This window comes from Mesocricetus auratus, unplaced genomic scaffold, assembly GCF_017639785.1.
Source record: "Mesocricetus auratus isolate SY011 unplaced genomic scaffold, BCM_Maur_2.0 Super-Scaffold_100013, whole genome shotgun sequence".
Lineage (NCBI taxonomy): Eukaryota > Metazoa > Chordata > Mammalia > Rodentia > Cricetidae > Mesocricetus > Mesocricetus auratus.
Genome location: NW_024429196.1, coordinates 24853704 through 24870680, shown reverse-complemented (window position 1 = coordinate 24870680; position 16977 = coordinate 24853704). Strand labels below are relative to the sequence as shown.

The following is a 16977-nucleotide window of genomic DNA, read 5'->3' as shown; positions in this document are numbered from 1 at the left end:
TGCCCTATATGAAATGACAGACTATGGACACCCCCATGGAGGGCCTCACCCTCCCTGGGGGAATGAGGGGATAACGGGGGGGGGAGTTGGGGGGAGGGCACGGGAGGAGGGGAGGGAAAGGGAGAGGGACCTCGTACTGACTTGTGAAGCAACCTTGTTTCTTATCTAAATTTAAAATGGAAAATAAAAAATATTAAAAAACACACACACACACATACAAAGTGATAAGTGTAATAAGATAGATAAAAATCTCTCCAGTCACTTAGATATTTACACTTACCCATCCACTTGTCTATACATTTATGATTGACTTCACCCACCACATATGAGAGCCCTCCCTCCCTCCCCTCCTGTCTCCTTCCTTCCCTCTCTCCCTCCCTTCCTTCCATTGCTTTTGTCAGTTTTTAGTCACAGCAGTAACAGAAGAAATTAATACCCATCCTTACACATAATTTCTGTAGATTTTGTGGTGTGCTTTTGCATTTCCTTTTCATCTCTGAGAGTGCAAGTTGGTAAATGAAACTTAATGCACCATTTCCAGGTTCAGCAACTGTCCTCCAGGGCTGGTAACATTTGCCATGGATGAAGTCTATGTAAGTGAGTTTTAATGAGCAGGAATTGTTACTGATGATCCATTCGGGTACTTAACTATATTACATTATTTAACCATGGTAGTAGATTCACTGAACATCAAGAGTACAATGATTAATACACAGAGCCAAGGGTATGTGGGGGCCTCTTCCACCTCATAGTGATACTCACAGTTCTAGAGAAAGACTCATCTTCCTAGAGGGATCCATGAGCCAAGTGTCAAGATGGCATTTGTAAGAGAAAAGAAAAAGAAAGCTCTTAATACTACCTCAAAGTGAAGGAAGGGACAGCAGTGCCATTTAAACAGTGGCCTTTCTTGTGGACCAGTCGGGTCAGATGGGCTATTTTCAGTGCTGATGAAGAGAAACCTCCAGCAATTTGATTTTCAAGGCACTTCAGCACAAGGACATAGACAATAGCAGGCATTTTCAGTCGTGTCATAGAAAGAATACTAAAATATTATGAATAAGTTCTGAGCCAACTAAGACAGTAAGCAACATCTCTGAAGATGAAAATGAGGACTAAGAGAAGGAAACTGGACAGGACACGAATCAGATTCCATTTTTCTCTACTGCATTGACCCTTCTGACAATCTGAGTGCATGTCTGCCTTCTCTCAGAGGCAAGCCCCTAGCTCCAAACCCTGCCCACTCTGTTCCTCCTGTGACCTGAGGGATTTGGTAAACAGAAGTCCTGTCTTCCATAGTGAGAACTCTCAACAGTCCAAAGCCTGAAACCTATCCAGGTATTGTAATCAGACAGTCCAATCCCAAAAGTATATTGGGTAACAAAGAGAAATGCTACCTCACAGGTGTTTGCTTTTAAGCCCAAAGGCATAGAAAGTTCCACCCCACTCCCGCCTCATGCCTTGGCAAAGCTGGTGAAAGGCAGAAGGCAGAAGCATGTCTGTGACTGTGGCTAAGTCACTGTGCATTCAGGGACACACAAGAGAGGATTAGCAAAGCCACCTCTACCAACAGGAGGTATCTCTTGGGGGGGAATTTGCAGTTTCCTAGTGACTAGCTGAGTTCATCATAGGGTCTGGTCTCCTCTTGTCTCCATCAGCATTATGAACGTATACGCTGGGTCAGTCTATGTTTTTGTTTGTTTCTAAACAGACACACCTCCTGCTGGGGTGGGGGTCAGGGGTTACTCCAGGAAGAGTCCCTGAAAGAAGGAAGGAAATGAGCTCATGTGAAGGAAAGATGAGTATAGGAAACAAGAACAGGGTGGAAGAGACTGCATAAGGCATCCCTATATTTCCTGAGTTATGTCTTCAAAGATGTGCATAAGGACCTCTGTATACATAGCTATAGCTTACCCATAACCCCAGATTTTAGTTTCTAGCTACTGACCACACTTAATTCCTCTTAATAACATCTACCATGTAAAAATAATAACAAATATTTGAGTGTTTTCCTCTTTGTTTCCTGTCTAGAATGTTGTTTCCATCTGTAAAATTTGTTGTTTGTTTTTTTGTGATACAGGACCTTGTGTATCTCAAGCTGACCTCTATGTAACCGAGGATGGCCTTGAACTCTTGATACTCCTGCCTTCAATTTCTGACTATTGGGATTACTGGCATGTTTCATCAGGCCTGGATTTATGTGATACTAGGCACATAATCAGGGCTTATTTTATGCTTTCCCAACTGAATCACATCTCTGACCCTTGTTATTCACTGTGATAGTACATCACCAAGAATGAATAGGGTAATATATGATTCTATAGGAGAGAGAGAGAGAGAGAGAGAGAGAGAGAGAGAGAGAGAGAGAGAGAGAGAGAGAGAGAGAGAGAGAGAGAGAGAGAGAGAGAGAGAGAGAGAGAGAACCATGGCTTCCATATATGATTTAAAGTGTGTCAGCCTTATAATACAGTACCTGGGCTCATTTCAGATTCTTACTCTGCAAGTGATGAACACTTTCCTGTCTTGTCTTTTGTCTTGAGGGCCCCATAGTTCATTCATAATAACCCCTATTTCATTAAATCTGTACTAGGTTTGTGTGAATAAACTCCTGAAAATAGTTTAAATCAGCAACTGGTAATTCAATTAAACCCCAGTAGGTATTATAATGAGTCTTTCTCTGTCCCTCCAGCTACCTCCTAAATAATGACACAGAGACTTCTTAGTGATTATGAAAACTTGGGTTTATATCACGTTTGTTTCTAACTATCTCTTACAATGTAAACTAACCCATTTCTACGTGGGTTAATCTACGTGCTACTATGTGGCTCGTGGCTTTTACCTCTCCTCCTGCATGTCCCTGTGTATCCAGCTGACAATTCCCCCTTTCTTCTTCCTAGAGCTCTCTCTGTCCAGAAGTTGTGCCTATACCTCCAACCTAGCTATTGATTGTTTAGCTTTTCTGTAAACCAATCACAGTGGCATATTCTTGCACAATATAATAAAATATCTCACAACAGCCCCCTCCCTTTGTCTAAATTAAAAGGAAAGGGTTTTAAATCTAACATAGTAAAACTGTATGCAGTAAGAACAATTATCAGGAAAAAATTACATTTATAATGCCCAGTCCATTTTTATTAGGCAATTTAGGAGAAAAAAACTCCTAAAAAAACTCTTTTTCTCTTCCTTTTTTTTAAAATTTAAGTTAGAAACAAGCTTGTTTCACATGTCAATGCCAACTCCCTCTCCCTCCTCTCCTTCCCCACCCTCTCCACCAGGCCCCCCAGTCCCCCACCCAATCTCCATTCCAATCCCCAGGGAGGGTGAGGCCCTCCATGGTGGATCTCCAGAGTCTGTCATTTCATCCAGGGCAGGGCCTAGGCTCTCTCACAAGAGTTCAGGCTGAGAGAGCATCCCTCATTGTGGGATGGGCACTCAAAGTCTATTTGTACGCCAGGGATAAATAGTCCAAAGTTTTATACCTTAATCGTTGTTTTATCAGAACTTGTATTACCAACCCAAAACTACCTTTTTAGACCTCAAAACATCTTTTTAGGTAAACAATTTAAGCTTTTATGTCTCTCAACTTTATACTTTATGAGTTTCTTTTCTAAATTTGATAACAAGCAAAACTATAACTATCTCATCTTCAACTCCATCAGAGACTGGGGAAGGATGTAATCTTAACTGAGTAAACAAGAAGTGTAGAGAAAACAACTTCCAAAACTATAGAAATGATAGAAACAGCTGACTGCCTGGACAATAGTGTTTGGAGCTGGACTATCTTAGCTAGCAGCTTTGAAATTGTTCTGGATGCAGAATTTTGAGGAAACTGTAACAGAGGCATTCTGAGAGTCTGGATCACCTGGGCTACTTGTCTTTATTGGTATCTGGTTCTTTCTTTCCTGAAAACACCCAAACTTTTAAAGGTATCATCTACATCTGTATTAACACAAGTAAGGAATGTACAGTAAAGCACAAGTCAATTAAAGATATTTTGTTTTATGTTTGAGCAGGTAAAAGGCATTTGTTAATGTTATAGTCTGTTTGATTATATAACAAAACTGTAATATAAATCTCTATCCATGCCATATGAAAGGATGACATGTAATAATAAGTCATGAGGATTCTGTAGTCAACAAGATTTATCATGTTTCACCCAGTCTCAGAGCTGTTCCCTTGTTAAGGGATCAGCATATGCATCACACATCCTGTAGTCTTTCTTGTCTCTGTCTGTAGCCAAGATGCTCAGAAAGTCTCTCCCCTGGTCAAATCTGATCTCCATTGATTAACTTTGAAGGAATCCTGTGAAAATAAAAGCATAATCTCCCCCCAATGCAACACATTGTCTCACTTCCATTTTGAAGCTAATATCCCTAAAATATAATAGGGTGTTTTAATTCAGCAGTGCCTTCCACAATCCAGTGTCTCTCAGCAGCTGTCATTTTCTGTTCATTAGCATTTAAAAAATTCATAGTCAACAAAATACCATACAGCATCCAGATGCCATGTGTATTTCACATCTTTACATGACTTTTTGTTTTATATTATTTTACTCTTTTAAATTTTTACTTATTATAAAAAATACTTTTCCTGTGACTGTCTAGACCCATTTTCTTACCTTTCTTCAGTATTTAAGCACATTTTTAAACGTACTGTATCTTTTTAGAAGTTTTCTGGGTCTGGACCTGGCTTTACTAAGCATCTGTAGCATCCTCTAAATGTGTGAGACAAATGTTAAACTGCCATGTCAACTTCCACATGGCATTGGCAGCTAGCTCCTGCCTGCCAGGCCACAGCCAGCCAGTGGTGATCATACCTCTGTAGGGCAGTGAGTACCAGCCCACCTGAGAGACTGCAGGACTAGGAAGCTAGATCTGGTTCCTAGTCCAGAATTTTTCTTAGCTTTTTCAGGCCCTATGCTTGGATATTCAAACCCTTCATTGGGCACCATATATAACAAGACTTTCTCTGTACTGCCAGCTCCCAAATAATGACACAGAGACTAATTATTGATTATGAAAGATTGGACTTAGCTTAAGCTTGTTCCACTAGCTCTCATAACTTAAATTACCCCTTTAGTTTAATCTACATTCTGTTGCATAACTCATTACCTCATCTCTCCTTAGTGCTCATGCTGCTTCCTTTGCATCTGGCTGGCAACCCTGCTTTTCTTCTTCCCAAGTCCTATCCCCAGAAGTCCCACCTAACCTCTTCCTGCCTAACTATTGACCTTTATATCAGCTCTTTATTAAACCCATCATACACCTTCACACAGTGTAAAGGAATATTCCAGAACAATGTATGAACAGTTACAAGTACGTGTGTGTACAATAGTAGGTTTTATCATATATTAAATGCTTATGGCTGTGTACATGTATATATGTGTACACATCTTAGCACATGAGTGAAAGTTGAGGAAGTTCAAAAGGTAACAAAAATAAACAGAAAACAGAGGGAAAGCAGGGCAAGCTCTGAGGAGTATCTGGGTTTTGCCAAAAACCAGGGAAAAAAACTTAGAATGTCTAGATTGTTCTCAATTTCTTAGACCTAAGGGTCACCTTGCAAGAAAAAGTGACCCAGCCCTGAGTCAATACACAGTTTGCTAATGATGCCTTTAAGCTAGATTCTTGGTTCTCCATTATTTGGAAACAGATGATTTTAATGAATTCCTGTTTGTCTCAAGTTGAGTAAGAGGGAGCAGAAAGATGTGGGGGAAGGGATGAGGAAGGAAATGAAGATAAAAAGGAATGCAAGGAGGGAAAAGGAGGGAGGGTAGGAGAGAGAGAAGGAAGAAGAGAAGGCAAAAAGTTAATGGAAAAGGAGGGAAGGAAAGATGTCTATTTGATACTAATTGTTTCACCATGAATTAATTAAAATATCTGAAACTTTCCTAAAATCTAGGACCGGAATAAGTAATAAAAATGAAATGTATTTTACTATTTTGAAAAAGAAAGTCTTTGTACTTTTGAAGACTCAAAGTTCCCTTGGAAAATAAACATCCCAGTTCTGAAACGCATTTATCATACTGACCACACTCACAAGGAGGCTCATGTCCTCCACTGTATGGTTGCCAGCTGATTTAGGAAATGGGAATGCTGCCAAGATATATGGTGAGTTCTGGTTTCAGCACATCCTAAAAGGGACCTGTTTGCACGTGTGAGGAAGGGACAAGGATGGGAGATGATAAGGATGCATGTTTCTTCAGGAACTGATAAAGTCTGGCACCACTGGCAAAGTGCTATATATTTAAATTGACAGAATGTTTTTCTTTAAAGGAATTCAAAATATCTATAAAAACCATGTAACATGCCTGCAACCCTTGTCTGCTGCTGAAAAATATCTGTGTCTTCTAGTTCCCCTCCCTGTCTTGTTAAAGTTGTCTTTCTACAGAGCCCTCCAGCTCCAGTTTACCAGTAGCCCCAGATTAAAAGGTGGAATTATTAGTCTGTCCTAGATGCTGAGGGCCTCATGAAATCAAGGGCATGGCTTAGCCTGCACAGCCCAAGAGGAACACCCAGCGCCTTCCCAACTTGCTCTACTTCCTAGACCTTGGGATGATCCTTTTCCTTTGAGTTTATCATTCCACTTTGTCAATTCTTTCATTACTGGTTTCACTTAATTTTAAACATTTGCCTTCTTGGAGAAATCAAAGCAACTTGGAAATGAAATGAAGGAAGTTACTATGATTCAATTCCAAATATTGCCCCAATCACAGCCATTTCTAAACATGAGCTAAAGAAGCTGGAGTTACTTCCAAGTAGAAAGCATGATATGCTTCTGTTACAGCCCCAGATTTTTAGTTTCTTCAGTGCCTAGCAACCAAGTATTCAATTTTTTTATATGGGATGTGATACCTTACTTAAAAGAGCTTGCTTTCTGTGATAGTGTTGACTGCAACATTGTCAGGGTCTGGGCTCACCACTAGGAGACAAAGATTCCAGACATGTCTATGAGGGGTTATTTAAATGAGAGGGATGTTGTAGATTAGGTTAATTGAGGTGATAATATCAATCCAAAGAGGAAAGGTACCATTCCCTAGGCTTGGGCCCTGGACTTCATAGAGAGGAGTATTCATTGCTCTCTACTTCCCAGTTGTGGATACAGCTTGACCAGTAGCCTCAAGCTTCTCCACCATGATGTACCCTCCAACTGTAAGATGAAATGAATCCTTCTTTATTTAGATTGATTTTGTCAGATTATTTTCATCACAGCAACAGGAAACATAACTAAAACACCTTTAACAGTAGGATATGAGAAAGTACCCATTGCTTTGTACCCTGTATGTTAGCTTTCCTTGGAGTGTAAACACTTTAAAGGAGAATCAGTTCTGCAGTCATCTAGGGGAAGCATGTATATGAAATGCTTGGAGTGTCAGATGAGTAAGTATTAGAGAAGGCTATGAAGATACGATGCTAGTGACCAGCACTGAATTCCCATAGTAGGATTATGTAGGAGAATTGACTGCGTAGTATCATCTGTTGCATTTACATCTCTCAATCACATACAAAAGCCATAAATTCAAGGAAATGTATAAATAATTGAAATGGTGTGTTAGTATTAATAAATGTTCTAAAACTGATTTAAAAAATCTTTGTTTTAGAAGTCTGTGCTTTTTCTGATTTGCTTATCTCAAAAATGCTGAGTAGTTCATCATTGTGGCCTTATACAATGGTTATGTTGTTATTGACCAGCTTGTTTACTTTTGAGACTTGAACTCTAGTGTCACAGTTCTTTACTATCACACCAAGCTTGATTTATCTGTTTAAATCTTTGAGGTACCAAGTGGAATTTTAGAAACGTGATGAAGGTCATTTCTTTCCCACCAATTGTTTTTCTAGCAAAGGCAGAGCTAATGCCTCTTCTTTGAGAATGCAGATCTGCTAGGTAGACTTCTGTTTTGACTTGTACACATAAATCTACCCATAATTCACTACTTGGAATTTCCAGCTCATTGTTTGTTTGTTAGAAAAGCAAGAACTTGAAGACACTTATGAGATTCACATCCTTTCCTCAGTATTTTGAATTTTATTGTCCATGGAACGAATTTCACATCAGCTTTTCTTAAGTGACTCAGTTTTCATCTTCCCAAAGTATCCAATTTAGTTCTCAGAGAAATAAGAACATTTTTCACAGTTGTATTTCATCAGTTCTACATCATGATTAGTTAAATATAAAATGTGTAATGGTACTGCTGCTCTCAGTGACTGGGGGAAGTGGTCCTCTCAGTAACTTTGGAAATTTAAGTGGGAGGAGCCAAACTGAAGCAGGCATTGTTGGGAAGGCTCAGCCACTGCACTGGAGAGTGCTGTTAATCCAGTGAGATTTGAAACAGAGGTGAATCTTGAGTACTTCTTTTATTATGTCAGAATCATTGCAGGTGAAGGCAGTTTTGTCCCTGGAAGACAGTTAGCAATGTCTGAAGCTGCTTTGGGTAGTTGTAACAGAGTAGGAGAGGGTGGAGATTTCTGATGTTTAGAGAATGAAACATTGGGAAGCCACCAAATAATCTATGATGCTGTGTTAGCTGCTTTTTAACCACTGTGGGAAAGATTTTAAAGGAGGAACAATTACATTGACTCATGGTTTCAAAGTTTTCAGTCCCTTAGGTCAAGTGGTGAGTGACATGGGCAGAGAATGGGAACAATACACCCTCTTAGGACTTGTCCTTCCTGACCTACTTCCTCCAATGAATCCCCATTTCCTCATTTCTACTGCTCCCAAAAAATGCCATCAGATGATAAATCCATTGAGGTATTCATGAACTCAGTGTGTCAGAGCCCTCATTTTCTTGTCATTTCTCAATGCATGGGTCTACATGGTGGGAGCTAAGCCTCTTCCAAATGAGACTTTGGACAGATACTGCAGATCCAAACCACAGAAAATCCCCAGAACAGCATCTCATGTGCACAATAGAAAATTATCTGGCCACAAATGCCAGAAAATGCCAAGGCTAATTGGTTTATTATAATGCATGAACCACGTATTTTTGAAAGATATTAAGAACTTATAGTATTAGAAAATGTGTAATCTGGAAAGGAAAATAATTATCTAAAGAACTCAAAAGAAAGATAGTTATGGCTTAACAATAGGCTGCTGCTATTACTATGAGCTCACTCTGAACATAGATCTAACTCTCAATGTCAGCAATTCTGATAGGCTGAACAGGTATTTATGGAATACCAATGTATGTGTCATTAGCATGATGAATAATAAACATTAAACAGGTACTTTTATTGTGCTAAATGTTAGTATAAGGGTAAAATGAGAGAAGGGTGTTTTGTAGCTGTCTCACTAACAGGGACAAATTCTATTTGAAAGGAGAAAGTTCTTGTGTAGATACTAAATTATTTTGTTTCTTTAAATTGGAAACAAGCTTGCTTGACAGGTCAGTCCCTGCTCCCTCTCCATACCCTCCTCTCCTGCCCCTCACCAGCCCCCCTCCAACCACCCACTCCATCCCCCGTCACTCCCCAGGGAGGGTGAGACCTTCCATGGGGGATCTTCAAAATCTACCCTGGGCAGGGCCTAGGCCCTCCCACACATGTCCAGGCTGAAAAAGCATCCCTCCATGTGGAATGGGCTCCCAAAGTCCATTTGTATGCTAGGGATAAATACTGATCTACTATCCAAGGCCCCACAGATTGCTGAGGCTTCCTCACTTACACCCACGTTCAGACGGTCTGGATAAATCCCATGATGGTCTCTCAGTCACCAGTCTGAGGTCTATGAATTCCCCTTGTTCAGGTCAGCTGTCTCTGTGGGTTTCACCAGATGGGTCTTGACTTCTTTGCTCATCACTCCTCCCTCTCTGAACTGGGTTCCAGGAGTTCAGTTCAGTGTTTAGCTATGGGTGTCTGCCTCTGCTTCTATCAGCCACTGGATGAAGGCTCTAGGATGGCATTATTCGGGAGGACACTTAAGGTAACCTCTCCATTATTGCTTAGATTGTCACTTGGTGTCATCATTGAAGATCTCTGAAAATCTCCCTAGTGTCAGATCTCTTCTCAAACCTATAGTGGCTCCCTCTATTATGGTATCTCTCATCCTGCTATCCTCTATTCTTCCCCTGACTCAACCTTTCTGCGCCCACATATCCTCCTCTCCCCTCCTCTTCTCCCCCTTTCATTCTCCCAGCTCCTTCTCCCCTCCTCCACATGATCCCAATCTGCTCAGAGATTCTGTCCCATTCACCTTCTCCAGGGAACCATGCATATCTCTCTTAGGGTTGTCCCTGTTTCCCAGACTCTCTGGAAATAGGATTGCAGGCTGGCAATGCCCTGATCCATGTCTGAAATCCCTATATGAGTGAGTATATACCTTGTTTGTCTTTTTGTGACTTGGTTACCTCACTCAGGATGGTTTCTTCTAGTGCCATCCATTTGCATGCGAATTTCAAGGTTCCATTGTTGTTTTTGTTTGCTTATTTGTTTGTTTTACTGTTAAGCTGTACTCCATTGTGTAAATGCACCATGTTTTCTCTATTCAAACTTCAGTTGAGGGCCATCTAAGTTGCTTCCAGGTTCTGGCTACTACAAATAGTGCTGCTATGAACATAGTTGAGCAGATGTCCTTAATGTATGATTGTGCATCTTTTGGGTGGCTGTATGAGTTGGCACTCCCACCAGCAGTGTAGGAGTGTTCACCTTTCTCCACATCCTCTCCAGAATAAACTGTCATTGGAATTTTTTATTTTCAGAGCTGTTTTGACTTGCATTTCCCTGATGGCTAAGAATGTTGAGCACTCAAAGTAGCAGGCTACAAGATGTACTCAAGAAAACCAGTGGCCCTACTATATACAGATGATAAAAGGGCTGAGAAAGAAATCAGAGAAACATCACCCTTTACAATTGCCTCAAACAACATAAAATACCTTGGGGTAATGCTAACCAAACAAGTGAAAGACCTGTATCGCAAGAACTTTGAACCTTTAAAGAAAGAAATTAAAGAAGCCCTCAGAAAATGGAAAGATCTCCCATGGTCTTGGATAGGTAGGATCAATGTAGTAAAAATAGCAATCCTGCCAAAAGCAATCTACAGATTCAATGCAATCCCCATTAAATACCAGCACAATTATTCACAGACCTAGAATGAACAATAATCAATTTTGTATGGGCATTTTCATGTGCATGCCTGTATTACCAGCCCAGTGACTGGTAGAGGACTGACACTCACTGAATAAAGCCTGTCATCAGCATTGCTCCAGGTTCAAGTGATAGACTCTGTCTTAAAGGAATGAGGCAGAAACAACATCTTCTGGCATGTGAAAACTCCCAAATTATATGCATGTGCATGCACGTTCACGTACACACACACACAGAGACACACGCACACACACACATTAAAAAAATAGATGGATGATGAAGGATGTCATTCTCTATGCTGGGAATATATGTTTCTCTTATTGGTTGATGAATAAAGCTGTTTTATCCAATGGACAGGCAGGATTTAGTCAGGAAAGAAATCCAAACAGGGATAGAGGAAGGTAATAGGCACAGTCAGGGGGATGCCATTTAGCTGCAAAGGAAGGAAGAGAGCAGGGCATCATCAGTAAGCCAAGACCACATGGAGATACAAAGATCAATAGAAATTGTTAATAATTAAGAGATGGCTAGCCAATAAGAAGCCTGAGCCTTTGACAAAATAGTTTATATTTAGTATAAGCCTCTGTGTGCTTATTTAGGACTAAACTGGCTGAGGGGCTGGGCAGGACAGAAACTTCCCTCTACAGATGAACATGTACAAATTCAACAATATGGTGGTTTACAATGTCTCCTGGGGTAGTTTTTCTGAAAGAATGGAAACTTTTTCCTTGAAAGCCATTTTTACAGTAAGGAAAACATAAGCTAGAAGGGAATATTTCTAAGACAGCTGAACTCATAGTCATTCCTTTTTTATCTGAAGGAGCTTGGCTCTGTGAGAATCATCACTTCCCTACAGTAGTTACATACTACCACAGACAGTAAGTACAAGAAGAAAGACAGTTCTAGAAGCTGCATGGGCAAGTATGGTTCCTGAAGCATGAAGTCTTTTATTTAGACTTCTTGAATAAGTTAGGGAAATAGTTTAAAGGATGACCCTCCTAACCAGGTTGAAGCATGAGTTCCAGGGAAGTCATGAACCATTGGTGATCTTGAGCAACATTTGGGGGTGTGTAAATTCATTGATTTTTTTATGTGTGTAAATATCTTTAATGAGAGTCCTCAAAATATCACATGACCCTTAAAACATTAAATTTCTGTTTCTGAAAAATTATATCTTCAATCCCTTAGTCTAAAGTTGAGCCCTCTTTTACTTATTTTAAAAATATGTATAGATGTTTTGTTTACATGTATGCCTGCACACAGTGTACATATATTCCCCATGGAGGCCAGAAAAGGGCATCAAATACCTGTGACTGTAGACCAAGGTGATTGTGAGCCAGCATGTGGGTGCTAGGATTAAAACCCAGATCCACTGGAAAAGCAGTCAGTCCTCTTAATTACTGGGCCATCTTTCCAACCCCTTCTTTTACTTTAAAAATATTACAACATAAAACTTCCGTCTCCTCCAACTTTCTCTGTTCTCTATGTTTATAAGAATACATCTGTGATTTAAAGACACAATGTGGTCCTTAGGAAACAGTCTTGACATTAGTGTCTGGTCATTTTTATTATTACATTACTCAGCCTTTAGTTATTTGTGTTTCTTTAATACATTTGAATTATGGTAGCTCTAGTCTTCAGCAATCCAAAATCATAAAACACTGTAAGGAAGAAAAGAAAACAGAGAAGCAATAATCTGCTGCTGAAATAATTGAATTTTGTGTTGTTCATGCTCCTTCCTAAGCTGCAGATGACCAAGACCATGTAGCAATATTCCTAAAGTCCTCTGCTCTTAAGTGACTCTTGGAAATTGCCATGCTCCACCTCATTGAAAATATTTAAAAGGTAGTTTGGGATATATTTTTTCTCACCAATTTTTCTTCGGGATATTGTACATTTTTTAAAATTTCAGTATTTTAATCTCAGTTAAAAACTACTGATAGAAAGCAGAAGCAGTTTTGTTACATACGTGTAAATTTTACTTTGAAAGTAACCATTGAGATGTTTATGGAAATTAAGGAGAAATGTGATAAATCTCCTGCATGTTCCATATCATCTTCACACAATGCCTTGTAGCATTATATGTTATGATTGATTTTTGTATTTACCACAATAAATTTAATCATGCTTGTTCTTTTTTTTTCTCTAACAGAGAGACTGCCACAGGTTTATCTGGAAGTCCACCAAGGTGAGCAGCTGGCTTTTCTTATTCTCCTCCTGATTTTTGAAATATACAGAGAAGAGTATTATGTCTTCTTGAAGAGGGATTCTCATTTTCTCATATTATTGTGCCAAAAGAATATGTATGAGTCCTTGAATCACATTGAAACAATATCATCAAGAAGTAATAAGGCTAATATCTATGAATGATTTCTCATAATCATTTTCATTCTTTTTACATCTTTACAGCTACAGATTGACAGGTAGATGACAGACAACCAAACAGACAGATAGATGCTGTATACGTAGATTACAATAACTGTATTTACCCCAGAAATCATAAAAATGCTGATTCCTTTATTAGAGTCAAAAGAACTGACAATCAGAGATACTTGTGTCTTTTTTTTAAATCTACCTATTATTATTGTATTTGGAGGTTAATTGATTTATAAAAGAACCCTGTGCTTCTGCTAAGGACCCTGATTAGAGTTTGGATTATATAAACACATTTGTAATTCTTATTATGGTTTAAATAAGAAAAATAGAAAAACAATAATGGGTGGCCACCTTTTAAAAGCCATTTTATTGAAGACTGTGTATCTAGGATCTGGCCATAGCACCAAAACCTGTACTCAGTCTTTGAAGGTGCTTAATAACCATTTGAGAATTTATTAACATGAAATGGGGAATTGGTTGGGAACTGTTGAATGTTCATTAAGATAATCTCAAGAACTGAACAAGAAACAAACAATATAATTCTGAATAGCACTAGGAGATGGGAGGTTATGGGTCATCAAAGTATGGAAGGGAGAAGCAATATAGCTCTTTTTGTATGTTAAGAAAAATTTGCTTGTAGAATCATAATTGATGTTGTCCCCAAAAACTGTTTATTGTGATCGAAATAGTAAACTTGATGTGTGTCTTCATTCTTTGGATAGCATCTAAAAGAAGTATCCCAAAGGTGTCCTAGATTGCAAGGTTAAACCTCTGAGTGTGTTCTGAGTTATATATCACTTTTGAGTTTATATGTCATAGTGCTTTTTCTTTTGGGAAACGTCTGTCCTCAAGGTTTGAGCAGCCCATCATTTGTGGAGGGGTAGAGCTGTGTGTCTACTCATGTTTGTGGTGAAGAAGTTAATCCTGAAATAATGGAATGAGGAATGACTTCCAAACTTTTATATTATGACTAAGACACAGACCACCTCTGTATTGTCAAAGAAGACCCACACCATGCTGTAATCATGCAGATGAAAATTGCTCATATGTCTGAAAATCTGCAGAGCCTCCTGAATTCTATTAACCAGTGCTTTATTGTGAATACCAAGCAGCTATTCGCATATTCCCCAGGAATGATCTTCTGTTGTAGCTGGTTTATTACCCAAGGGACAGAATGCTCTCTTCTTTAGTTTGGTGGGTGGTATTTTCGTAATGAGCCTATTTATTTTTTGTCATGAATTTTGCTATTCTATTGTTGAATAATGTTTAAAATCAACAGCACAGTGGCAATCTGATTCTAACTGCAACTTGAAGTCATTTTCATGCATGTATGAAAGTATGAGAAATAAGGTTAGTTGTTTCTCAATTATGCATCTAATATAGCCTCAGGTGTTCTGCTAGCTTTCTCCAGGGGCAGCTTGGGATATAAACATTGACTAGTATTCCTCTTTGCACATTAACATAAAATAATGTAATTATTTCACAATGAATGCTCGCCTTTGTGTCTAAACTATTTCTTTGGCAAGTATTTGCTTGCACAGCCTAGTAGTATTCCATTCTTTGTTCAGCTCTCCACCTGTCTTCAAATTTCTTCAGCCTGTCACTAGAAAATGAGCCCTCTAATACATGGGTACTATTTAGAACAAGGGATCTGTAGTTATTTTGTTTGTTTGTCAGCTAATGATTAGTGGAACATGACACTTGGAGTTTTTTATCCTTTTAACCATAAAGGCATGCTCTTGCTGTGACATCAAAGGAAAATGGAAAATTTCAATTCAGGCAACTGCTAGCTAGTGATATGTGGCTAGGAAGGAAAACAGTGCATTTTGTAACACTGTTGTGATTCCCTTTTCATTGGCTTTGACTGTCTCTAAGTTTTCCAAAAGGGTCTTTTAGAGCTGTTCTGGTGTGTGTGTGGCAGGGTTAGGACTAAGGTAGAATATTTCACCTTTAATTGCCTTACATGGCATTAATTTCAAGTCACTGGCCACAGGTTGATAATACTCTTTACAAATGCACAAACCACACAGCATGGATTGTGTCTCAGAAGCTAAAAGTGCTTTGAAGTTGAAACAAGATCCATGCACAAGGTGCTTGAACAAGCATCAGCTTCATTTTCCTTTGCTAATGATAACCTAAATGCATTTTTGAATTCTTGCTATTGCTGAAATTAAAGCTTAGTAATAATATGTCACCAGAAAAATATTAGATTACATGAGCAACAAGCACTCTAAGCAATGTAATTATATTATAAATATTAAAAACCAATGATCTTGTCAAGATTAAAACAAATATTTAAACCAACTGCCTATAATACTCATCTTGAAGTGTCTCGCAAATAGGATGCATGCTCCCTTCCTTGAACTGTGAAAATAATTTTATCTTACATACGACTTCTTGCTTTTATTTTACATATAGCAAAAAACAATTCAGCAATCTGAACAGTTTTTCTATTACAACCATTTGTGTGTGTGTGTGCGTGTGTGTGTATGTGTGTGTGTGTATTGGTGTGTGTGTGTGTGTATTGGTGTGTATGTGAGTAAATTGTATGTGTGTGTATGCAGAAGCCAGAGGACAACCTCAACTTCAGGTATTATTTTACAACTGCCATTCACCTTGGATTTTTCTGGGGGGGGTCACTTTTTCTCTTGTATTGTGGGTTTGCTTCTTCTTCTTCCTCCTCCTCCTCCTCCCCCTCCTCTTCCTCCTCCTACTCCTCCTCTTTCTCTTTCTCTTCTTTTTCTTTTCAAGGAAGTCTCAGTGGTTTGAAGCTCTGAGATTTGTTAGTGTATCTGGCCATTGGCATCGTGGCCCCTTTTCCTCAGGGATTTGCCTGTCTCTGCTTTCCCAGGGCTGGCATTGCAAATGCATGCCATCAAGTCTGGCTTTTTAAAAATGACTTCTGGGAATCTACTTCAGGTCCTCATTCTTGCAAGGCAAGCACCTTGCCAACTAAGCAATCTCTTAATCCCTATCATAATGTGTTTCCAAATTTGTTTCTTCCATTGAAGTGTGGTTAGTTTGAGTAGATGTGATCAAAAGAAATCCTGATGAAATCTTAATTGTTCAATGGATTGGAAGAACTAAATTAAATATAACCTGTATTCTTAATGTAAATGTTTCCTATACAAAGAAAAACTTGTTTTGGATAACAGAGTAAGGGGTATATCCAATCCTTACAGCAACTCAACCTTAAATAACACCATGTACCATCAGCTACCATTTTTGAAAGAGAGATAAGGGACTTCAGTTCCTTGTTAGCACAGTTCCTGGTTATAGACTTAAAAGTATAGAAAATAAAGGGATTTAACAGACTGTCATAGAAGCATATGAAAAATAAAGGGATTTAATAGACAGTCATAGAAGCATCTTAAGTTCCGCAAGAGAGATTCTTGAGCCAGCTCTTATACACAGAACCTACAACTCAGAATACTCTGCAAAGAACATGAAATGTCAGTCAGTGAAAATTAAAATAATTAGGCATGTAAAACAGCTGCTATCTTTTACTGGATTTCTCTATCAG

The 16977-nt window shown here is 38.9% G+C and overlaps 1 protein-coding gene across 5 annotated transcripts in view; it reads left to right on the top strand.

The window, feature by feature from the left end:
• The window catches only part of Celf2 (CUGBP Elav-like family member 2), an 826625-nt gene that overhangs the window by 407164 nt on the left and 402484 nt on the right, over positions 1-16977 (top strand). For all 5 annotated transcript variants that reach the window (XM_040756181.1, XM_040756182.1, XM_040756178.1 and 2 more), the window contains one exon: positions 13231-13266. Coding sequence is in view for 1 of the 5 variants with exons in the window: in XM_040756175.1 (XP_040612109.1) it covers positions 13231-13266 (36 nt within the window). In the remaining 4 variants the exon portion in view is untranslated. The remainder of the gene's footprint in view (positions 1-13230; positions 13267-16977) is intronic.